Raw genomic sequence first — 26,866 nt, forward strand, 5'->3', positions numbered from 1 at the left:
ACAGCGGTGCTGTAACTAATGGATATTCCGACAACGCGCGGTAGAGAAACTGATGATCCACCCCCGCGAGCGAATAAGCAAGCTCGCCGCTGTTCCCGAAGCGGTCTGATGCGCGTTACATCAACGACGTTGCGCTCGGTGAAATTCGCAAGGCTTTCGGGCTTAAACGAGAGAGAGTCATTGCGGGGTTAATAGATAGAATGCACATAGGTCTATCGAAATATGCGCAGAGCAACGCGATTAATGGAATATTTCGCCGACCGAGAAAGGCGCATAAATATCCACGTGCGAATAAATATCGGCGGTTGATATCGAGGCGTGAATTCAATTCGATTTTATTAGCCCGTACGCGAAAAAATCGGACGTGCGTGAAATACGTTAAAACTATCAATGCCGATGAACGCCGATGCGAATGAAAACGCGATTTGTCGGGCGCGCGGAGTTTGCGACCGGTATTCGACAAGGGAATTATAATAAAGCGTTTTTCATTGAAACTCGCTAATTTCACGATATGAGCGATTTTATATGCGGCTCGTTATCCGCGTCCCGCGTTCGCGCTCCCGTTTGCGGAATATACGGTGACGATGTGATAAAACTCTAATGATCAAAATTATATACAAAAATTTCATCAGAATTCTACTGACCAATATTCTATCAATATTACATTCAGCACAATCAGCTAATATACATATGTATATCAGTATTAATTATTGTAATAATTATTGTCTGAATTATTAATTAATCAATGTCATTTTGCACTCGTTTTTTAAATTTTGCCGACTGTCCTTCTAAACGCACACATTTCCACTTCGAAATCTTTCACATTTGTAGACAAAGATCCGAAAAGAGTCTTCTTCTAAACTTCACCGGAAGTTTTATTTGTCCTATCCTACGAATGCAGAAATTTTCGACACGTTAGCGATCACGTCTGTTCGCGCCGTCAAGGATGCGCGGAAGCGAGTGACGAAGTGGAGCGAGCGAAGAACTTCTAAAGTGTTTGTTCGTGCTAACAATCGGTTTAAACCGACTGAGAAAAAGATCGGCATCCACCATTACGTTCCATTCGCCTCTTCAATCTAACCTGCGTTGGAAGCTAGCTTGTAAAAGGAGCCTATCGTTTAACTTTCCTCAAAGAAAAACACGTATTCAGCAGAGCACGGACCCCTCTCGAATATTCTCCGTGGAAATGTCGCTCTTGCTCCGGGAAAGACGCATAATTCGCTGGATGGATAATCTACTTAATCACCATCCAATTAATGCCGTTCCTCCGAGATAAAAACAAAAAAAAACTTTGTACAACAAAGCTTTTTATTAGCCGAAGTTAAATATATAATCGTATAAAAGTGAACGATGCGTTGCTCATAAAAAATTACAAAAAAATTAAATAAAATATGATGTAAATTTTTGAAAAATCCGAAATAATATATCGCTAATATCATACTATCATAATTCATCGTTCAACGTATTCCTAGTTACTATTACGATGGAATAACTGAAGGTCTCCATGATTGTTAAGCCGTTAAAATTCAATCTCTGGAAATCGCTTTAGGTCTCTTTACGTGAAGCAATTGCGATAGTAATATTTCTTCGTAAGAATACGGCGATAAGACGATCGGATTTCATGGGAGCGATCGATCACCTGAATTACGAGAGTAAGGATGGCCGGTCTGCTCGGCGCCAGATCTCCTGCGATCGGCAGGTAGATAATGCTGGGTACACACGCGATTCCATCGATTCTACATTCGCACAATAGTAGAGGCCGGCGACCGCGGTAGCAACGGGGGAAAAAAGGGGACGAGCCATTCACATTTGCTGATAATAAGCAGCTTTGAAAGAGGACTGAAAAGTAAAAGTCTTGCGGAGTTTCGCCACAATGAATGGTATTCCAAAATGAACGATTTTCAGCGTTTTAATTCCCCAATAATAACTTCGCGGCGCGATAATTGCTACGAATATTATTAGCCTCTAACATATCCATCGTTATCTTTTTATTTAGATAATATAGTATCAGTAGTTTTGAAGAATGAGAAATAAACATTTCGTTTAGACTTATAATAATAAATAAGAATCAGCAAGTATGTAAATATTTTAAGTGATATAAATCAGGTTTCGAAAATTAATTTGTATTAAATTTGTACACGTAATCTTTCATTAAAATTCATATTTTCAAATTTGGAGATAACATTCATTTTAAGAAAGATTTTACACGTAATGAGAATACAAGTTAAAATTGTATCGATATTATTAATGTTATTATAACAATACAATATTGAGAGTTCAGATTATATATATAAAAAAGAGCTTAAAACATAAGAAACATTTGTATCTGTCCGAAGATCTATCTATCTTCAATGTCGTTCCTATGAAGGATCGCCTCGCCCTCGCTGGACAGAGAAATTTTACGAAAAGATATACGGGTTTCCTATCGGACAAAAATGAATGGAACGGGATGCAATTTATAACAATGTAAGCATAGACGCGACGATCGATTTCGAAGTAGTAGCCTCCGATATCGTTTCGAAGGTATGAAGACATAAAACAAAAGGTATAAAATGGTTTCTCGCGAGTGCGACACAACAGTATCGGTACATTTAGAAAAAACAATAATTTATTGGACGTAGTTTTGTAAAAAGCTATTTTTTTATTACCAACCTATATTCTGCAGTTCTCAATTTTCTTTTACGAACGATCGCTGTTAACTCTACATGTGCAATCAAATATCATGTAAAATTATATTAAACTAGAATTCCATTCTTCGGTTTTGTATAAAAAAAATATTTAAAAAAAAATAATATAAAGTTTAAATCGGTAATAGATAGGCTATTCGAGCCGTACGCGGATGTCGGTGCGTCGATTCCAACGAAAATTAATTTTTCGTTGGAATTAACTAAATGTGCACGGGGCACAAATTTTTGCTTGGTACACCGCCAAGACTTTATTACGGAACAATCTCAATTCGAGATTTTTAATTCCAAAGATCCCCTCTGTCCCCCCTAAAGATAATATAAAATTTATTTAAACTCGATTAATATTTTTTTTACAGAAATCAGTTGATTAAAGCGTTAATTTACTAATTAAATTTTTAAATATAAATCTTATAAAAAATTAAAATAGTAATATGTTGTAAATAATATGATATAATACCTTATTCTCGATTAATATTTTTTGACAGAAATCAGCTGTCAAAAATATTAATCGAGTTTAAAGTATTATAACATATTATTTAAAATATATTATATTAATTTTTATAACGTATTATTATTTTAAAAATTAATTAGCAAATTAATGCTTTAATCAGCTGATTTCTGTCAAAAAATATTAATAAAGCGAAAATTTGCTAATTAAATATAGCTTACATATTTATATTTATATTGTGTATGTTATAATTTGCTAACTAAATTTTAAAATAATAATATGGTAAAAGTTATAAAATAGTAATATGTTGTAAATAATATGTTATAATATCTTATTCTCGATTAATATTTTTTGACAGAAATCAGCTGATAACTGTCAAAAATATTAATCGAGTTTAAAGTATTATATAACCTATTATTTAATACATATTATATTATTTTAATTTTTACATTATTTTAAAAATTAATTAGTAAATTAACGCTTTAATCAGCTGACGCTTTAATCATATATGTCATGTAGAGCTTCAATTAATTTTTTTTCAGTAGTAATATAAGACATTAATCAGACGTTGTGATTGCTCGGTAGATACACTGACAAATTATGCAAATTAATTATTATACAACAAATTAATTATTTTTTACAATAATCAAGCTTCAAATACACAAGACATCTCGATAACATTTCTATGAATACGAGAGAGAAAATATTATTGCGGAGAAAGAGACATTCTCTCTCTCAATGTCTTTTAATCAGCTGATTTTTCTGTCAAAAAATATTAATAAGATTTGCTAATTAAATATTCTAGCTTACATATTTATATTTATATTGTGTATGTTATAATTTGATAATTAAATTTTAAAATAATAATATGGTAAAAGTTATAAAATAGTAATATGTTGTAAATAATATGTTATAATATCTTATTCTCGATTAATATTTTTTGACAGAAATCAGCTGATAACTGTCAAAAATATTAATCGAGTTTAAAGTATTATATAACCTATTATTTAATACATATTATATTATTTTAATTTTTACATTATTTTAAAAATTAATTAGTAAATTAACGCTTTAATCAGCTGACGCTTTAATCATATATGTCGTGTAGAGCTTCAATTAATTTTTTTTCAGTAGTAATATAAGACATTAATCAGACGTTGTGATTGCTCGGTAGATACACTGACAAATTATGCAAATTAATTATTATACAACAAATTAATTATTTTTTACAATAATCAAGCTTCAAATACACAAGACATCTCGATAACATTTCTATGAATACGAGAGAGAAAATATTATTGCGGAGAAAGAGACATTCTCTCTCTCAATGTCTTTTAATCAGCTGATTTTTCTGTCAAAAAATATTAATAAGATTTGCTAATTAAATATTCTAGCTTACATATTTATATTTATATTGTGTATGTTATAATTTACTAATTAAATTTTAAAATAATAATATGGTAAAAGTTATAAAATAGTAATAAGTTGTAAATAATATGTTATATATAATACCTTATTCTCGATTAATATTTTTTCTTTTTAAAGCTATATCTTTTCGAACGAATCTCCCCTTCGAGTTTTAATTAATTATTAATATTAAGTCATGTATATGTATAGTATCGCGCGCGCGCTATTAGCATGAAGTTGCCGATGTTTGTAGCCTCGGCCATTACCGAAACGCCGCGAGTATCAGGCAGTTCGAGGTGCGTCCCGCTGTGATTAATTAGTGAGCATAATCGTTAGAAACCATTTCTGACCTTTGTATTGTAATATTTATCAATCGCATACCATAATTTCAACGTTAATATGTAGGCGTAATTGTTCGAAACGCATATTTCGCGAAAAATTCGATGCAAAATCTCTTGCCAACATAACCCAACTTAATCTGTAGTCGCGCGCGCGAATGTGTTGCGATCCGTGGATATATTTATTGTTAATTCTAGTTTACATATTTATATCGTGTATGTTATAATGCGAAATAATAAGATTATTTTAATATATGTATGTATTTTATTTGTTACAGGTAGCATTGCGATTCACGCGTCGTGTCGGGAGTGCCGTGTAAAGTTTCGCGTGTCGGGAGTGCCGTGTAAAGTATCGGGCGATCGTAATTATTCGTACTTTCGCGAGTGTCGTAAGTGCTATCATGGACCAAGAGAGGAGGAGGAGGCCCGGGGAGGCATCGGGCGACATCGGGGCAACTATGAGGTATGCAAAATAAAACATTTTTTCTAAACTGCATTGTTTATGAAATATTCGACACACACTATTCGACACAATTTTGTATATACATAATTTGAATATTTTGTTTTCAGATCAATGTGCTGTGTACTATACCTCCGCTATTGCACGTATCGGTGAGTGAGAAATTGTTTATTTTATAATATTTCTATGGCGGTAATGGGGGTATATATAATATGTTGAAAATATTAAAATAGTAACATATGTTTTAAATAATATGTTATAATATCTTATCTGCGATTAATATTTTTTGACAAAAATCAGCTCTGATAATTGTCAAAAATATTAATCAAATTAAAAATATTATAACATCCCTTTCTAAAAAAGGCACGTTAAGTCGATTCTTGCAAGTATTGTTGCATCTTTTCCGATGCTGATTAACTATTTCGATTTGCATTGTGCGTTTATATTCGTAGCATCGAGAGGCTGTCATCGCGAGGATTAGTAGTTTAACAGTTTGTTTAAAATTAAATTAAATTAAATAATATGTTATAATATTTTATCCGCGATTATTTTTTGACAGAAATCAGCTGATATCTGTCAAAAATATTAATCGAGTTTAGTATTATATTTTATTTAAAACTAATATCATTATTTTATTTAATTTTATTTTGAACAAACTGTCAAACTGCTAACCTTCGCGATGACAGCCTCTCGATGCTACGAATATAACGCACAACTCGAATCTTGACAGCCAATGATCATCGCGGAAAAGCGACAACAATAAATTTCGATATATGCGAGTATCGACTTTACATATCTTTTTTAAAAAAGGATAAAATTATTTAATAATAATTTGGTATTTAAAAAAATATTCATCTAATAATATTAACAATCGCGTATAATCTTATTAAATTATTCCTATAATCATTCTTAATCAATTCCTTTACTCCAATAATGCAACAAGTAATAATTGTTACGAATAAATCGCATGAAGAGGTAAATCTGCATTTTTAGATCGAAGAGATAAACAGGATAAACGACCGCAAATATAGTTTATTCGAATAAATGAATTTCTTTCTCTCTGATATCGTGGAAAAATGTATTTCATGTATTATTTTTGCGCTTTTAATCCTGCATGAAGAATTAGATCGCCATGCATCGTAACGATGCAATACGCTCGAATGGTTCTCGTTTGCACGACCTACCGCAACATGATGTAGCTCTCGTCGTAACGTCATATCCCGTAACCTACAATCTATAGAAATGGACCTCGTTAATGAGAGCCGCGATAGCCTCGTATACGAACACGGTCCCCCGTAAAACCTTTACTCGTTCCGATGCGAACCGAAACGCAGTTCGGTCGATGCAGGAGCACAAGCAGTAAATCTTGAAAAATGTCGCCGATTTGTCCGGCGGGTTAAGCGCGATCGTTCCCTGAAACGAGCCCGAGTCATGACAGCGACTTAACGGCCGCGCCGTGGCGGAAACGTGACGATCGATCGTTCCGCAGACTTATGACTTTCCATTTCTTACGCCCGATGCGATTGGAGAACCGAGCTCGAATGTTTATCGGCCGGTGGTGACGTTGAAGAATTGAAAGAAAGGGTGCGATGAGTATGTGTGTGTATGTTTGTGGGAGGAGTGAGCGCCCGCGGAAAGGGTCGTCTCGTGGAACTCGATGGAAAGATTCCTTTCATCGTCGCTCTGGCTTTTTAATCCCGCATCTGTACGTTCTGAGATAACGCCGAGAAAAGATGCGAGCGCGCGAGACTGAAATTATGCATTATAAATCTTGACTTGTGAATTATCGCGGGTGGTTCTCGAGGAGAAGCCGAAGTAATACATATATTATCGCTGATGTATCGATAAATGCGAAAAAGGATCGAGCATCTTACTTGTTTCGCACATACGAAAAAGAAAGTGTTACGATAAAATTAAGACATACGATTGCATATACATATAAAGGACGTGTATATTAATATTATCCTAAATCATTTATTCAATTATTTTGTATTAAAAATAAATTTTTCTATAGTGTAATTTTTTCTTTGTTTTAAACTGCTAAGATTTAGAAATAAATACGCATATATTATTATATCAACTTTTTATTCGAGATTTCGTAAAGTATTATAAAAAAATGTTAGGAGCTTTCTATTTATATTTCAAATAATAATTTTATTATGATTGTACCTATAACTTGTTTTGAACTGATTCTTTACTGCAAAATTGCATATTTAATTTGAGAAACCCTATTGACAAATCTTATCGTATAGAAAACTAATTGATCAACGTTAATTCAGGACTGATATGATAAAAATAAAGTCATGATAGTTATTTAAACGCCACGAAACTACTAACAGTCAAACATTATTGAAGCAGGCAAGCTAGTAACTTTGTGATGGGATTTCGAAGCTTTTGGTTGGCGAGACAAGGGGGTGGTTCTACACCTAGTCCCAGCATAAGGAACAGTGCATAAGACTCACAGCATAGAGGAGGTGAATGATATCACATCCGGTAGTACTAACACGTTAATGAAAGGCTTAACTAACGCTACGTTTACTAACAAAATTATGTACGCAAGTCTTACGCATACATATTAATGAAATCGGAACTTTAAGTTCACATTTATTTGAAAATTCTTGCATAATCTTAGATTAGATGCGATACTTAATTCGATAATTTAAATATAAGCTCACAATATAATTGCAGTTTTTTTATGTATAAATGGTTAAAATGAAGAGCACCATTAAACAATTTACTAAAGTAATTCTTGTAATGAGCAAAGAAAATGCACCAACAATTTCAATAGTTATGACATTATTTTAATTAATTCATTACATTGCTCCGAGAGTGAATAACTTTTCGCGTATAATTATGTATTCTATAAGGACATTATTTGATGTCAAGAAATACATATTTGTCACGAATGTATTTTAAATAATTATGATAAATTTGCCTAATTTATTATGTATAAGAGCAAGGTTATTTATAATCGCTATATTATTAATCTCTATCTCTCAAAAGATACGGAGAAGTTTTCGTTAATCAGTTCTATTACGAACTTTATCCAAACACAAGATGCTTACGACGAGATATCCTTAGATATATCTTAAACTGGAGGTTACCGTACAATTTACATGCGGATCTATTAAATCTAATCCGAAATCCTCTAAAGCTCCTAAAGTTCTCTGGGCTTTCAACTTGGAAAAGTAATAAATGATGCAAAAGTGGATATAAGATTTAAACATTTTGTTAAGAATTGTTTCTGACAAGAAATAAATTACGCTTTATTATTTTAAGTACGATTTATAATAAGCAAAACATTTCGACATAAAAATACAAAATTTTGTCGAAAATTTATACACTTAATTAATGCTTTTCACGCGTATATTCATGCGGATTCTGATTATGATAATTCACCATCCTAAGCAAAGATTAGACACGCCAGTGATTTCACGCGCAATTTACAACTAATAACTCAAATACATCCCGAATTACGTCGTATGCCGGAAGCTCTTTGCCTTCAAAGTTTAAGCTAAAGCGGAAGATACGGATTCAGTGGGGTCCGTTGAATCTGTAATCCTTAGCCCTCTGTTCCTAAGACGATAGCGATTTCGGATTTCTTGACCTGGAAATTCATCCTCGCCTCCCTCGCGCGAAGGGACTTCCGGATCCTTCCAGCGACGCCATCGGCGCAACCTCCTGGATCACCGAGATACGGACTGAAGCGAGATCGGGGAACGAAAGCTAGAAGGAATTCGCGTGGCGCTTGGTACTTCGTCTTCTACCGATTCGAAGAAAAGCGGAATCGTTCAGGAACAAAAGCGAGAGGACAAGACCGGAAAACGTATTTTCGCCCATTCTGTTGCTAGAGAGAAAGAAACGGAAACGTTCGACACATCGCGTGAGTTTACACGGAATTGTCTTCAAAGGCTTTCCTTTGACGCATGCGTGTTCACTCAAATTATCAGATTGGTGTGAAGTCACTTGGAATTGTCGCGTCGATTGATGAGAAAACATCGTAATCAATTGTGTCTTTTAAAAAAATCCGTCGAAAAGAAGATTCTATATTATTTAGAGATTCTCACATATTGAATCAACATTTAAAAAGAGAAATATTTTAATCGTAAAAATAATTATTTAAGTTACTGAATATACAGATAATTATTTGGCTAATAAAATTTTATAAAAAAAGGAGAAATATTAAAAGAGCCAATTGCCTGTTTTAGAAAATTTAAAATTATTGCCCTTTAAAATAATTTTTTCAGAATATTACCGTTTAATTTCATCTTTCCCAATTAAAAATATCTATGGAAAATATTTTATATATAGCACGAAATAATATCGAGATCTGTAATACAGATAGTGTAACTTTTCGGACTGGAGAGGGAGAATCCACAGCATATCGTGGCTATGTTTAACCCGATGTCAATTTCCAGACGTGGTACTGGATGTAGCTACTGCTCGAATGTAGCCAGATGTACGTAATGGCAACATTTCTGCGGAAATGGTGCAGTGCATAGCTCGTGAACGGCGGCGCGTCTAGGCAAGCATTAGGACTCCTGTTGCTGGCCAAAGATGGTTACGCGAACGATGTATTACGCGCCGAACAAGGAACCTTGTTGCGGTATAATTTTAATTAGAATGTCATTAGCAGGCAATGGCTAGTTACATCGCGGTTGGCTTATATTAAAAATACGTTTACCAGTATGTTCATTTCTGTGAAAATGTTAACTGTAATTACATTTTCAATATGCACAAACCGAAGAAGTATGCGAAGAAAAAAAAAATATTAGAAGAAATATAGTTTAAATTAAAAAAAAAAAAAAAAGAAAAAGAAGAAACTAAAGGAACATAGAAATAAAACAAAGAAAGGAAAGAGAAAAATACAAAAATTTTTTAACGTATCATCAGATGCATACATGCAATTTGCATAGAGATACAAAATTACGATTTATAATACATTACGATGTACATTAACAGTAATGAATTCGAAGTTTTGAATTCGAGATGAAAACCGGGGGGGGGGAAGAAAAATTCATCGCACAACGATAAGCCGACGCGAAATTCCAGCGGATTCACGAAAATAGGAATCCAGGAAGGGCTGTGTCAATTACCTGTGCGCTTATAAAATATTTGCTCGTCCGCGGAATCTCGACGCGCGGACACGACCGACACCAATCAAGCCAGTTGGACGCCGGCATCCATCCGTCAGCGATGGATAATCCAGAGGCCGCAGGCTTCCATCGTTTCCGGCACTACCCCACGTCTCTGCCATGAAAAATGCATCGCGGAGCGAGTGCATACGACGGTGCACCGGCCGTGTTGATCCACCGACCGTGTCGGAAATATGTGATCCGGCGCGTGTGTACGCAAACAGCTGATTGAAATTACGTTTGGGCGGGTCCGGGCCGCTCGCGTTTCCCTCACTCATTTGTCAACGAGAGAGCCGAAATTACAAGTTTTCGCGGCAAAATGGAAAGCGACGAGAATCTCTTAGGAAACAATCTCGACAGAGAAAAGATGCATGCGAGGGAAAGTGCAGTTTCGCGTGTACGCGAGACTGCAAATGGTGCGCGTAACGGTGATCTTCGACGTTCGTTCCAACAAGGTGAGGTAAGCGTTGGAAATTTTGGGGGGAAATGAGCGCGCGAGATGATTTATCTCGATTGCGCACGAAGCGAAATTGCAGTGAATCGCCGAAATTCTTAAGACCTTCTGACGCTACGCGAGATATTTTCCAGCGATACAGTAGAAAAGCTTGATATTTTACCGGCTTGAATTTTATATACGTTACATAAAACAATGTGTCTAAGTCAGTAAAAATATAAGTTTAATACATCCTTTCCCTGAATAATTATTTGACGTGACATGAAATTTAAAATTTTGTTTATTATATGATCATAACAATTGTGTGAACAAAGTCTTGCATATGCAACTAAATAGATTTGCATGTCACACACATCACATACACCTCATCATCCTTTTATAATTATTTTCCATTTTTATATATATTGTGTTACGCAAAGACGTAATTATATCAACTTAAGATCTTAATCATATATTAATATATATCATATATCAAATATTAATATATAACATATATTAATATAAATAATTACACAAAAAAATTTTTATATAAATATTTTCCTTCTATTTCGTCGTAAATCGATAGTCATTTTTGAAAGTGCATTTTCTCGTATGCATCTCTCTCTCTATATATATTTGAAAATCGATTTACATTCTTTGCGCAAAATCTTGAAATTTTCTCCAGTCAGTAACTCGTTACCGAGATCTTGATATCTTAATTTATCTCTACGAGTCGCGATCTACCAGCCTGTTCCCAAGTAATATCACGACTGATACACCGGCTATCGCATTACCGTAAATATCGACGGGATTCACGCGCTCTCACTGCGGCTCGCGGCAAATTGTAACGTAGGACGAGAGTCCGCGGTCGTCTGGAACTTACGAGTGTCGGGGATTACGATGCGGTCGCACGAGTATGTCGCCAGACTTCTACAGGAGGAGGACGAGGAAAAGCGGTGCAGAGAATGAGAAAAAGAAGTTGCAGCACCCGAGGTTGAGAGGAGGAATATACATGGTGAATGGAGAGAAACGGAGATTGCTCGAGTGTGTGCGGGCGCGAAGGACCGCGCTCCGGTATTATTTACGGGCCAACTCGCAAAGTGAGAAAAATTTGCGCCGGTTTCGCGGAGACAACGCTGGTTTATGCCATGGACCCGGACCGCTGCGCACCGCGCAGCTTCGCGGGCCAGAGGGTGGACGATGTTTACGAGTTTTTCAACCGGGTTACGTACTTCACTCCGCTCTCCACGAAGAATAATCTCTCGACCGCATGCAAACGCGAAAAGATTTCTTTTTTATCGTCCTCAGTCAGATTTCACATGTAAACCAAATGTTCAGCACATTCGAGTAACGGGCACATTTCAGATACCCACACACACAGGCTAGTAAAATAAATAGAAATTTAAATAATGTATATTGTAATAGTATAATAATCTTCATACTTTTCTAAATTTCAACCGGACTTGCTCTGTTACAATTTGTCGTAGTGACAGTACGTAAATCCCGCCGATATTTACGATAATGCAATAGCCAATATATCAGTTTCGTTTAAATAAAATATTATTTAAAAGTTTATTTTCTGTAAGATGTGATATAAAAATATAAATATATGAAAAATATTTATTTATGCAATAATTTAAAAAATTATGAAATTGTAAAAATAATACTTAAAACATTTCAAATATTTTGAATGTCATGTAATGAACAAAAGATTTTAATTAACCGTAAAAATAACTTTTATTTTATATTTTATTATAAATGTGATAATTTTTCATGTATCTTATATATTGTTTTACAAAGACTTTTTAATTGGATCAATTGTATATATCAACTATATTTAATTCTGAATTACAAACATCTCTCTCTTTCTCTCTCAAAGCACCGAAATAAACTTTCAAATAATTTCATTTTCCACCATGAAAATGACAAATAAATGAAAGGCGAAACGTAGAAGACTGTAATATATTGTCAAAAAAGTGAAATTGTTATATTCCATTTAAATTTTTGATTTTATACGTTTATAAAATTTATAAAATGTTTTTGCAAAGCAATTGTTTTATTCTGCGAAACAATCGAATAAACGGCGGCGCTGTATGTCTATACAATTATTAGTATAACCGATAACGCTTGCTGCGTGAATGTAACAGGTTTTGTCTCTGCGAAAAAAAATAGCAGAGACGAGAGCAGGTCGACGCCACTTGGTGATACGGAATTGTTTAAACTCGTTACATCCGTTATTACTGTCATTAGCGCTGCTCGGCACACAGCATTCACGATATCGTTCATACGCGCGAACAAAGTCGTATAATTATGCGAGCTTAACGAGGATAACAGAGGGAAAAGGTGGAAGCCGTTTATGTACGAGATGCAACACACTCGATGCTTTTGAAAGACCCTCGTCGAAATATACCCGTTAAATTTTTCTCGGGGTGTATAAACGGACTCTCTCCGCGAGACATAAATATGGCGCGTTGATTCGCTTTCGTTTCCGATAATGAATCCCGGTATTAACGCCGATTAAATGTCAATAAAAACAAAATGAGCTCAAACAAATGCTTGCCGCCCAATAAGCGATCTCGGGTGACTTTCATAATAATACTTTCGCGTCGATATGATATATCGCCGTACAAAATCCATGAGTTTTATATATATATTTATACGACAAATACAAATAAGAAGAGTCGGCCGAATTATTGGAAATATCGCGCGTGATGAATATTTTTCTGGAAAAAAATAAGCGACGACAGTCGACGCTCGGCCGGATCTCGCTGGATTTCAGCCCCCGCGCGCGCTTTAATTAATCGTAGCTGGTGGAACAAGCGAAGAGAACGAGAGAAGAGGGAAGAGAGGCAAAAAAAAACTATACTTTCGCCCCGGTTATTTGGAGCGGCGAGCCGGATCGATGTATCCGGTAATTCGAGCTGGATCTCATTCCTCGTGCCAAAATTCTCGAGCGCACGAGCTCGAGAGAGGAGAGTAAAACGTGAGTCGGCGGCGGCAGCAGTACGATTAAAGCATCGTTAGCATCGATTAGCTTCGTAAAGCTTCCACGCCGAGCCCCACGTCGTGCTTTTTCACGGCGTAAACCCGACGAGTGTTTTTCCCGGCGCGCAGTCTCCTGGAAAGGGATCCCTTAGCCGTTCTCCGGGGCTCGCCGTGTCGTGCATACGTGCATACAACACACTGTGACTGCAAGATAAACAAATCGAAAATCGATTCCCCGGGTCATTCGGTATTATTGCAGTGCACCGCGGCGTTTCGGTGATTTCATGTGAATTCTGAACGTTTTCGTTCAGGATTTCGACCGATTTTGCAGTTCCTTTTTTTCGTTCTACATATATACATGAACGACAACGTAAGATATATATATAACATTGAAATGGAATACTATACCCCTACATAATTAGTGAAATAAATAACCAATCGAGAAATTAAAAATTATTACAAATATAATGCTGAATGGAAATGCTTTAGACTCTTGCCGGGCTTTATCCGAAATTATTGTATTTATTATCACTAAACATACGTGGCAAATAATATGCATTTGCAAACAGAGAAAAGCACGATAATTCGTTTGGTATGTCTACTATGTTATGCTGTAATCTTTAAAGCAATTAAAACCCGCACGCGAGATTGTAAATTTCAGTTAAACGGACCGAAGGAGAAAAAATGATGCAGCAAGTATTGTCTATGTTTATCTATGTATATACAAGTCCAAAAACTCGGTTTTATTTTTTACTTTATACTCGTTTGTGCCGAGGTAACAGAGAATGCTCTTACCTTTTCCTTTTACAAAAAAATTATATCAAAAGCTAATAAAAAAAGTTAACAAGTTTTCTATAACAGTATATAAATAGATTAAAAATCTAATATTTTATAGAATATTCTCAACATATTCACACATTCTCAAAATAAATTCAAAATAATAATAAATTCACAATTCAATAATTCATATAGAAAATACATGGTTTAAAAAAATATATCGATAAGTTTAAATTATTCCTATTTAATTAAGCAAGAAATTTAAAAAAAATAAATATATATAACAAGTGCGTTAAAAACTTATATAATAATAATATATAAAAGAAAAAAGAGAACACGCACACTCTTTGGCTTGGGATATATTTTTAATTCTCTCCTATTTATCGCGAGACTGTAAACACGCAGCCGAGCCGTTCCTGCAGTAATGCAGCTATGTAGGGCGTTCAATGCCCGACAGAGATGGTTACGATCTAACGAGGTCAGTTCCACGCGTTTTTAATCTAAATAACCCGTGCGCCCTAAGAGCGCAGGAGGGTGATCGGCATGAACGGAGCATCATCGCAAGGCACCCGCGGTTTATTTTCCGACGCTGTGGGCGGCATCAAAGGGCCACGCAACTAACTCTCGCACGAACGTGTGCATTCATCCGCGCGCAGCATGCAGGCGTGCATCCGTGGCGGTTTAACGAGGCACAAAGTTTCTCGCCATTACGCCGAGATAAGGAGTTTTTGCTCGCCTCTTTTGCCGGGGTGACAGGGTTAACGGGAGTCAGGGAAACAAATTGCAGGACCGCCAAAAAGTAACAACAAACGCCGCGAACTTTGGCTTTGCGTACTGTGAGTGGAAATTACGCCCCCGTCGTGCTTCTCCTTTTATAGCTAGACCGTCGCTTTTGTGCGGGACCAGGTTTCTACCGAGGAATCTCGTAAGATCGATCGATACTTTAGCTATCGGCGGCGATGTTTTTTGCGAAAAAATTCTGTAGGTGCAATGATTTATGAACCTGCGTCGCGTCACGAAGGTACAGAAAGGTCCCGGTATCAAAAAGGGCGAACGATGTTAGTTTTCTCTCTTTTTTATTTTTTTATTTTTATAGCATGCCATTACGATGTTTCCATACTTTTACACATTATACGCTACATCAACGGTATCTGTATACTTCGAAGAGAGATGAAACACCTTTGAAATTGTCGATACGAAATACAGTGGAAGCGAAGAGACGTAGCGAAGAGTATATGCTATACAAAATAAATTATAACACAAGTAGAACAGGCGGTAATTACAGATACTCGGAACCCTGAGTACCCGTTAATAACTAAATCAAATATCATTATAGCGCATGTTTGTTAATTACGAAGCAGAAATCCTACGAATTTCCCGTCTTTCGTATTCTCTCCGAGAAAACAATTAAAGCGTAGCTGTTATTAAGTAATCATTCAATTAAAGTGTTACGTATCATTTTCGCTTATGTGCAAGATAATAATATACGTCAACATTGAATACTCTTGTTTTCGCAAGAATAGTCGCAGAAATGATTGTGATGGATAGTCGCATTCCATAGCAGAAAAAAATAATATATTATTACTAGTTTCATTAATTAAGTTTATACACAGTTGGAAAATTTGTGTTTTCTTGTTAAAAACGGTCCCCGTTAAAATTTTTGTGTTAATTATTTAACACATTCATGTGTTAATTTAACATATTACTGTTGTGTTAATTGAACTCAAATGTTAAATTATTAAAACAACTAAAAAAAAGTGTAAAAATAACACAATGTGCATCTATTTTTAATATTACACAATAAATATGTTCCGTATTATTAGTGACAAGATTTATTTGTTAAAATTTACAGGAAAAAAATGTTAATTTTACTTTATAATTTAAGTAGGGATGATAAAATGTAAAATTAACAATTTTTTTAGTTAATTTTTACATTAAAACTATGTTAATTTAACACAAAATTTATTTTAAGTTTACTTGAAGTTTGCATTTATTTTATGTTAAAATATTAACACAATATTCGTGTCACTATTTAACATATCCATATTATGTTAAATTAACACAAAAATTTCTGTGGACCGTTTGGGACATGTGATATTTGTTAAATTTAGCACAAATTTTTCAACTGTGTATATATAAAAAAAATTTATAATAAAACAGAAATACATGAAAAATTCGATGTAACTTTTAATAAAAAAATAGATTATTTTTATTAAAATTTTATAAGCAACATATATAAAAATATAAAAAATGAGATAAACGCAAAAATTAATTCTTGAATTCAACAAGTTAAAATTTTTCATTTAGAAATGCGATATACGCGAAATCTACACGAGAGTATAATGACTAATTTCGTATTTCGTTGCACCAGAGTCTCTATTTCCAATGAATATTTACGCACGTTTTATTCCTAAACATGAATCTGAAAGTACAAGCGCTCGCGCATTAAAGTCCACATAATCATCCCCTCGGAAAAGGTCTACGTGTTTACGCAAAAAGTGCCTGGCTGAAAAGCGATTTCGCAAGCGACGTTATATTGCATTGCCACGGCATCGACACAAAATACGACGAGGGACGAGGAACGAGGAGCGCGTTTCGCGTTAATGTAAAGAGGAACCGCTCCGGGGAACAACGAAGCGTATCGCGGCAGCGGGATGAATTTCTGTGTCCCTTTGAGAAAAGCTGCCGGCCTCGAGAGAGAATCGCATATACGGGGGTTGCATGCAATCTCTCGCTCGCGTGTTTACGATCATGTTCGTGATACGTACGCGACGGGAATACACCGGTGGACCAGTCGCGGACCAGCCATCGCATCGCGGGACAGCTTTCCCCCTTGGTGGACGTGAAAAGGGGGTGGTTGGCGGCTCGCGTGCTTAATTTCGGTGCGGAATCGCGTCCGAGATTGCCGCGCCGGCTGGCCAAACACGTTCCATTAAGTCGAGACGCAATTAGAAATAAAGGTGGCTGCCGGGATATCTACTAGAGAACGTTCCGCGTTCCGGCCACGTTGTCTCGGTTGATACTTGTCCTTTCTCCTCTCTTCGCCTCTCTTTGTCATCACCACTACAGAATCCGCAAACGAGTAACCTAACCATCCCCTACCTGAAATGTGCTCCAACCCGGACGAACGACGTTGTAGGAAATAGCGCGGGGAAATATTCAGCTCTTGGTGCAAATCGTCCGCTCTTACCTGTAACACATAAGAAGGAATTCCATTAAGTCTCGCGCTACGTTCGTGCTTTACAAGCGGAAATTGAGAAGGACGGGAATCCAGATACAATGGGAATTCTTTCGCGTTTCTTGATCGTCGGGAATATGAGGCGGTAATAACGGGACGAGATAATGGGAATAAATATAGATCGGTATGGCTGCTTCAATACCTTCGACAACGAATGCCGGATACTTGGAGGCGCAAAAAAATATAATGAGATTTATTTGATATATAGAAATACGGACTGCGATATTTTATGATAATCAACACGCTATGGAAAAAATTAGCTGCTTTGAAAATATTCTATAAAACATTCTATATATATATATATACCATAAAGTAAAAATAGATCTTATATTTTATTTATAGATTTATCTATGTGTTTATATGTATATCTCCAAGACTAAAGTATTACTGAAACAAAAAATGTAGAAAATAATAAATTATGAAAACATAGTTTCATAATTTAATCTTAAAATTCAACTACTTCTTTTTGTCCGACATCTTTTCATTATTTAATGAACATTCACACATTTGTGATTTCGCAAATTGTTGTTCACGCGTAGATCGATTAATCTTTATGACGATTACAAATAAATTATCGCTTAATCGACAGAGAGAAATGCGAAATTAGCAATGCCTCAACGCAAAGCATGCTGATTAACATCCATCAAATGAAAAGAGACGATGGTCATGCAATGTCGGCGCTAAACTGTTACATCGTCAATTGATTGACGATCGAGCGAAACGCATATTCTTTTTACGAATCAAAAAACACGTGAAGTAATTATTATTTTAATTGGATATCCGTGACGATGTTTAGTAAGAAATTAAAGAAAGTAAAAAAATTACAGAGAATCTCATATCCGCGATGGCAAATGTTCCATGGTGTTTGATAAGAATGTCGCATTTGCTTTTCGAAATATATACACACATTCGCATTAACTCTCATTTCTATCTCTCATTTTTATACTATCGCAATATATCTGCATCTATGTCCTTCTGTATTATTTATGCAATTTTATGATAAATTTTCTGTTCCAATTTTTAAAAATAATTTTAAAAATGCAACAATATTTTTATCTCATATAATGATGGAAGTCTCTGAAATATAGTTAATGTAACTTTTGCATCAGATATTGTATTTACAGCCAAACATTTTTACCGCTTTTCTCAAAAGAATGTTACTGACAACATACACACACAATTATGTTTTTCACATTATTTTAAATTATATTAAATAAAGAGAATATTTAATTATGGGCTGCTGAGTTCATCCCTTCACTCTCATGATATTGCTAGGGTTAAGCGTAACTTCATTTCTAACTATATTATAGAACGTAGGGAAAACGGGGTCAAAGCGCGCAGCTCGTGGTAAATAAAGGCCGGAAAACTTTTCCGATAAAGCGAGGGTTAAAAGCCCGCGCTGAACTTTTATTCTCATGCATTTTCTGGATGATGCGCCATGTCGCTCCCGGGAGGCAAATATTTTTGCATCAAGCATTTCCGTAATCAATGCGTGAAGCCGGCACTATGCATCTGTTTTAATTGGTATCGATTCTTCGTTTTATGTGTCCCTTGACGTATCGATGCGAGATATAATTGGTTACATCTTGACGATATTTTAGAATTTTACATAGTGGCATTTTAAATAGAATATTTTAATCTTATAATTTTTTAAGATTTATATTTATATAAGAAGGCATGTGTCATATCTTTTATTAGGTCGTCATAAAATTATTAATTATTAAATGTAAAAAATTGCAAAAAAATAACGACATCGTAATAAATAATGAAATATGAACATGGAAATATATGTGTACGTACATACACGTATAATATGTAATAAATCGACGCGAAAAATATGTTCGTTATTTTATAACAAAATTCATAGTAAATAGAAGAGATGTGTCTCATTAAGATTTTATAGAACGATATATAAGTATACAGAATTATGCAACCACTGTCAAACATAAATAACTTTGAATTGCTTTTCGAATATGAGCGATATCTACAATTTCGACCTTATATCAGAAAACAAGACTCGTTTCACGTGACTAAGCCCATCATGGAAAGGTATAAGGTTTATCTCTCCACCGAGTAGACACAGCCAGACGAATATATTGGTAGGGGATATATCCGTGCCTCTCGGGGCATTCATATGCACATTCGTATATATATACGCGTGTGAGCATCACGAGAGACCTATAATCGTCCTCTGAGCATTCTCCGGTTCATTCATGTGCCTCGAGTTGTAGTAGGCGAGACTACTTCAATGAGAGCGAGACACACCTAATATCATGCAAGAGTTATCAAAAGAAAGTGTTTCATTAATATTTTTCTATCTGACAAGCGAAAGAAATGAAGTGCAATAAAGTTGCAATGTGTACTAATAAGAAAATCATTGAAATTTTAGGCAAGTAGATTTTAACTATTAGAATAATAAGAGGATTTCTTATAAATTTCAATACATATATAATTAAATTTATATTATTTAATTTACACATATATTATATAGGATTAATATTTTATTTTAAAAAAATTATTCATAATTTTGAATCTTTGCAAATTTTCTTTTTATTAAAAAGCTAAATCTTTCATTGCTCTTCACTTACAGAATTATCACTTATGTTTACATTAGACTTCACGAGTTATGTATGAATATTTTATCGTAATTCGCTTCTTTGCTGCGTGTGAATTGTAGTTACTCGAAAGCATCACCACAAACTGTATTCACTGAATTTGTTGCTGCGATTAGGTTGCATCGGGTTAGCGATGTGAATGCCCTTCTCCCATTCTGCCCCCCGTAGAATTGACGCCCTGTACTCTACACTTAAACGAAGGGCGGACAAAATGTGACGTTACCATACGCCCCAGCGTTGCGCGGCGGGCGCACGCAGCACGAGATAGCAGAATTGGCAGGAAATTGCGAATTGCCGGCGAGAGCAGGCAGCCGCCGCGTTTGGGAAGCACGAAATAATCCGACCTGCAAATTGAAACCGGTCGCCGGCTGTTTGAGCGGCACCGACCACCGATAGCCAGTCGCGCGCCAGCTGACGAAACCGGCGAAAATTCACCTGGAAAAATAGCTCGATGGCGCGAATGGAGGAGATGAGGATGGACGGGAGAAAAAAAAGCCCGCTTTTCCGACACGGTACCCGGTACCGAGAATACAAACCGCTTTTTTTCCGGTGCAACACGGAAACGCGCTTGCGTCAATGCAAAAAGCTTGCACGCGCGCATCCCCCTCGCGAAATCGCACGAATCAAAGCTCGATTTGAAATCTCATTTGACGACAATACTCCGATGATTTTCCGTGGTTACGATAACGAGAGCGAGGGCAAAAAGCTGCGAGTGCTATCTACAGTAAAAAATTTTTTTTTTCCCCGTTGATTTTATAAACCGACAATCATCGTATATATAATCGGTAAATAATCAAACCACCATTTTCGGTTAAAAAAATAATGTAAAGTACAGTGTTCGAAATTACACAAAGATCAAATGCCACGAAATAATATATTAATATATGATCGTATAATAGAGTAGAGATAATTACAACAAAAAATATACTATATATATCACATGTCGTATTAGACTCTGAGTTGAATATTTCTAGAAATTTCCGGCCATAAGCGCAATTTGCCTCTATGTATCGTCGTAGAATACACTCGCCCTAGGGGGTAGTGCCGAATCAGGGCGAAACAGGGTCCCCGTAGTCTCATACACGCGCGTCGGTCGCGCGTGTGCGATTATTTATCTTTAATTAGGAGCTTCGACCTATTGCTCGGCACACTAGGCCCAGGGGCACCGACGAGTTGCTTTGCGAATGTGCACGTAATTTTGCTTGTGCATCTGCAGTCGAGATAAATTTCAGTAACGGGGTCATCATTCCTCGCACTGTATATAAACTGTTTAATTCTCGCAGATATTAATGCGAAATTATATTAGATATTATTGCGAAAGAATTCTTTCTGTGCGTGTTACTCGGTTCTTTTCTTATTAGTGCCACCTAGATATAAGAATACCTATTTATAATAATAAACCCCATTACTTAAATTTCTTTACATTTTCAAAATAAACTTGTTATTCATTTTAATAGAAATTTCTACAATAATTTACAGCGACTATCTTTAATATATCTGATATATATTTCGATATAAATATTTTCCAAGCAGATATTCTTAAGTACTTTCCTTATTCGAGCGTGAAGTATGCGTGCGTTAATTAAAGCGGAAGTGTCGTATGTCAGGTGTTTGCAGCGAGAGATTAAATTACCGAACCCCAGAAGCGTGCCAGCTCTCAAACAGCATTAAAGGAAACTTCCCAGTCCGGCGATTCCATTCGCAGCGAGATCAATATCGAGAAAAGTCGTTGTAGAACCGTTTTACGGCTCGCTCGCTCGCTGGCTGGCTGGCATTGAGCGAGTACGAAAAGATCCGCAAGCGGTAAGGACCTTTCGATGCCCGCAACAGCGTCCGTATACACATGCACATACATGCATAAAAGCATCGGGAGAGTGCATGCAGTTGCAAAGCTGCAATGCGGTGCACAATGCGCGGTACCTGTCGCTTTAAACTGTCGGAAAAACGTTCGAATTCGACGATTGACGCGAGAACGAATTTCATTTCTGTCGAAAATATCCCATAATCTCTTTACGAGTCCATTAAACACATATATGATATAATCATCGATAAAATAATAGATTCTTGTGTTTTATATATGTATATGTGTGAAATATATGTAATATAAAACATTTTATTACCGCATTCCTTTTAAATGAAATATTTTAAAACGGAAGATAAAATTTTTTGTCGCAGATTTAATCTGATAGTATTGCTCGCGGAATAACAAGTTTCGCCACGCTTTCTCTCGTTGTGCAGGATGTGGAAATTAATTTTCTGTTTAGCGACGTGAAAGCGTGAAACCGATAAATCGAGCAGACGCATCGATACAAGTTCTCTCGCGGATATTGAACTAAAAAACAATTAGCAGAAAAACATAAATCAGTATTGTTTGTTGTCGTAAGTCGACGAAGCTACTCTATACGCCGCGTCGTGGAGGAGAAATCGCGAATGCGTCAGTATAGGCGAGAGCCGACATAAATCTTGGCGTGCTCCCTTCTGAGAAATAAACCTTCCGCTCTTTTCTTCTCGCGTCGCGACAGCATGGCCGGCTAGGCGACCCTGTTTCCGTGGCGGGTGGTAGATGAAAGTTTTCCTTTGTGCCCGTAACATGTCACGTTGGTCATTTCGGGGCACACGAGGCGACACGAAGAGGTGGTTTGGGACGACGGCGGGCGGTATACGAAGGGTGGGTGAGCGATGAGGGGGGTGGACTGCTCTCTCCCGCACATATTCTGAATCCCGAAGGGGCCTCGTCGCGAACACGCTTGCCGGAAGTTGAGGAAAATGAGAGACCGCTGTACCGGCTCTCGCGCTCTCTCATTCTCTCTATAATGTGAGAGGCTTTCTCACGCGCGCGAGAGAAAAGTTCGGGTCCGAGGAGAACGTGCACGTCGCGGACAAACGTGGAAAAAAATTTATGAGCCTGATTCACATGGGCGATAACTCCCGACTGTCGTACATAGGTAGGTTTCAATGGAGCAGGATTCCGCCGGATGTCGCCGCCGCGATTGCAAATTCCACGTAGAGTATGATTCTTGCATTGTACTTCCTTCCTCGTTCTCTCTCTCGACGCGAAACTAGAGCGATGTTTTTTTGATTATAAACAAATCGGAAATAATTATGGGGGAATGGAACTAATTGTATTAACTAATTATCCTTTCCATATATAACAATTATATTAAATTATATTATATTCTTCAAACATTTACAATATCTTTTAAAGAAGAGAGGAGAGAAGATCTATTTTATTTTAATATTTATGTCTAAAAAAGATATTCAATCCAAATAAGTCAAAATAAACCAGTTGATTGACTTTTTTCTCAGTTTATATCATTATTTTAAATAGTTTTATATAATGGTTTCTAGGAACTTTAAGAAAGTGACTCTAAGAAAGAACGATAAAGTCGGCAAAAGAACAATCGACCTATGCTGTGTTTAGCTAACTGGAATGGATTCTTTTATAAGTCTGTGTATATCCTATCCCGGGTTTTGCGTTTCTCGTCCAGCGAGGCAAAAAAAAAGATGACAAAGAAAACAAAACTAAAAAAAGATACTGAAGGATGAAAGCCGGAGAGATAAGCCAACAGACGGTAAGATACGCTGCAAAGAATCTCCTCTTCTCTGATTAAACAAAACAACTGCTGGACACAGCTGGCTTGTACGGATTGCGATGCGCAATGCAGCGAGAGAAACGTTAAAATCTTTTGTAGGTCACGTGATACATTTGGGTGTAATTAATAAGAATGTAATCCAAGTAATCAATTAATATTACACAAGAGAGCGATATTATCAAGTATTAGATATTGCAGACAGTAACAATGAATATTCTCATAAAGTTGTACAGTAATCGAAACCACACAGATAAAACGCAATTAACCAATGCTTGGAAAATGATTCACGCTTTAAGTGTTGTGCCATATCACGTTCTTTTAATTAACGCAATATCATAGCATTGTATCGAAGGTGCTTATTAATCGTGCCGTTGCAAACGCATCGATATTTTCAACAATACGATTATATTAGCTCGCTATTCTCGGTATAGATCCTACGCAATCCAAAAATACAGAGATGACATGGATGTGCAATCGTCTATAAATACAACTCTGCTGGTTCCAGAAAATTGCTGTCAATTTAGAATATGTAATGATTATCGTGATATATTTTTCTCAATTTCAAATACGAGAGATTTTTCAATTTATAATATCATATCACTTAATTTAATCAACGGAGCAATATTTGTTGCATGTGTGATAAAATTTAAAATATTTCTTTGACAGAAAGAGAGAGAGACACTGGCGAAATGATAGTTTATACTAATTAATAATTTATAAAAGTTACTGAACATGATATGAATTATGATAATTTAATTATCATAAATTTTATTGATAATTTAATTATCAATAAATTTCTTCGAAATGATATTACAATTATAAGAATTTATATATATGTATAATGCGAGTTCCTCGATGACGATAGAACTGTCATATCACAGCTGTGATATCATATTTGAGATGTCAAATAGAATAGGCGAAATAATAGTTTTGTAATTTCTTTTTTTTTTCAATGGAAAAAATTTGACGGAATTGTTGGAATGCATTAATCCATTTTGCAGTTATGTAGCATTGTCACAATTGTTATTTCACGATGTTTCCCTGAGGCTTGTTGAGCGACGTTGTCGAACACGTAGAAAACATTTCCGCATTTTATTGGAGAAACGTCGGGTGCGTTTAACGCACCGATCGTATTTTTTAACGGCGTGAGCTGCAAATCTCGACGAAGAGAATTGTCTAAAATTGACCGTGTCGTAGTAAAATTTGTCGTCATTTTCTGGTAAATATTTCAACTATTTCATGTTACAATATAAGAATCGTATAGAATTCATGTAGCTGTCTTATGATATATCTTAAATATTAGATCAAACAGATAGTTTAAATATTTTACTATATTGATTTTTCGTTAACGAGAGAGAGAGAGAGAGTCTAAGGTGTAACATTTGATTACAAAGAAATATTTCTATAACATGATATCTAAACTGTATAATTACTATAATTACTATGCTTCTTTTAATAATAATCAAAGAATCCAGTCACTGTTAAAACGACAAACTCTTTACAAACAGTCAGTTTAAATTCTTGATTTCTAGAAAGACATGCGTTCATTAATGAACTTCCAATACATACTTAACATCTAACTTTGGATTTTTCGCGTACGATTTGACAATGCGCGATAATAATAGAATCCACACGTGCGTCCACAATTTCTATCGGCGTGATATCGCAGAGACTCGCTTTGCGGTAATCGCGACGCGCGCCGTCCTGCTGTTTTAACAGAATGAACACGGTGTGGTCGGCCAAGGTGCGCCGCAGGGGAGCTGCTAGCCCGTCAGCCCCGTCATAGGGTTCGTGTCCTGGTACGCGCGATACACCCCGCGCGCGGCTGACGTGTGCAGAGGGAAGCCAGGAGAATCGAAGGAAAGACCGCGGGGAGAGAGTCTCGTAATGCGAGCGCGTTATATACGAACCCGGGCATATATATATATACGAAAGGTACGAGGGACCACCAAGGGCGCGTGCCTCCATTTGGCCGGTTCTCCGCTCGACCGTTATAGTTGCGCCGGATAATGTATCTGGATTCGTGCCTCCCATGGATTGCCCTCCCTGCCGATGCGCCATTTTATACGAAGGATCACGGTTCTCCGTAACAAGCGACCGAGGGTATTATAGTGTCCGTTGAATGCACACGGCGATTTTTTTGTTTCTCGCAAGTAAAATCTTCCCTTTTTTGAAAGACATTTTGGGGAGGATAGTATAAAATATATAATATTTTATTGACTATTCAATTTTATAAATTTCTACTTGAAACTATAAATTTGTATCGCTAATAGAAGCACTTTCTAATTATCAGATTAACGATGTTATTAATAATAGGTAAAATAAATGTAGATCAAGGTAACCAATAACAGTACAATTTATCTGACTTCAAAAGCTACTTCAACCTTCAATCAACTTTCTAGAAGATAGTTCTTCTATAGTTATCTGTCGGATTTTCCGATACACCGTCCTTTCTGTCAATTTCCACTTGGCGATATTTTATATCGAGAGCGCCTTGGTTCGATATAAAATGGTTAAACCAATTAGCTTTCGTGTCGCTCGAGCTTTCAATCAGTATTACTTCAATTTTTATTAGAACTCAATTTACGTCGTAACGCATCCATCTCCCGGGCTCTCCGAGATACCCGAGAGACACGCTGCTTGCGTCACGATAAAAAAAATCACGACGATCGGAAAATATATAATCCACTAAATATAGAAGTCACACGCATCTGGTGGAGTGAGATGGCAAAGGGAAGGGAGATTATTAC

The 26,866-nt window shown here is 36.1% G+C and overlaps 3 protein-coding genes across 5 annotated transcripts in view; 1 reads left to right on the forward strand and 2 right to left on the reverse strand.

Moving 5' to 3' along the window:
- The window catches only part of LOC145947993 (uncharacterized), a 68,635-nt gene extending 63,389 nt beyond the window's left edge, over window positions 1-5,246 (forward strand). The window contains exon 6 of the mRNA XM_083057759.1: window positions 5,159-5,246. Coding sequence (XP_082913885.1) covers window positions 5,159-5,200 — 42 coding nt within the window. The 3' untranslated portion in view covers window positions 5,201-5,246. The remainder of the gene's footprint in view (window positions 1-5,158) is intronic.
- The window catches only part of LOC145945937 (Krueppel-like factor 6), a 332,032-nt gene that overhangs the window by 91,423 nt on the left and 213,743 nt on the right, over window positions 1-26,866 (reverse strand). The gene's annotated exons all lie outside the window — the stretch shown is intronic.
- The window catches only part of LOC145945956 (uncharacterized), a 195,661-nt gene continuing 185,787 nt past the window's right edge, over window positions 16,993-26,866 (reverse strand). Inside the window, exon 4 of the mRNA XM_083055269.1 lies at window positions 16,993-17,860. Coding sequence (XP_082911395.1) covers window positions 17,603-17,860 — 258 coding nt within the window. The 3' untranslated portion in view covers window positions 16,993-17,602. The remainder of the gene's footprint in view (window positions 17,861-26,866) is intronic.

The sequence above is a fragment of the Prenolepis imparis genome, unplaced genomic scaffold (genome assembly GCF_030444845.1).
Source record: "Prenolepis imparis isolate NDT839.2.m4 unplaced genomic scaffold, iyPreImpa1.0 SCAF_2, whole genome shotgun sequence".
In the NCBI taxonomy this organism is placed as follows: Eukaryota; Metazoa; Arthropoda; class Insecta; order Hymenoptera; family Formicidae; genus Prenolepis; species Prenolepis imparis.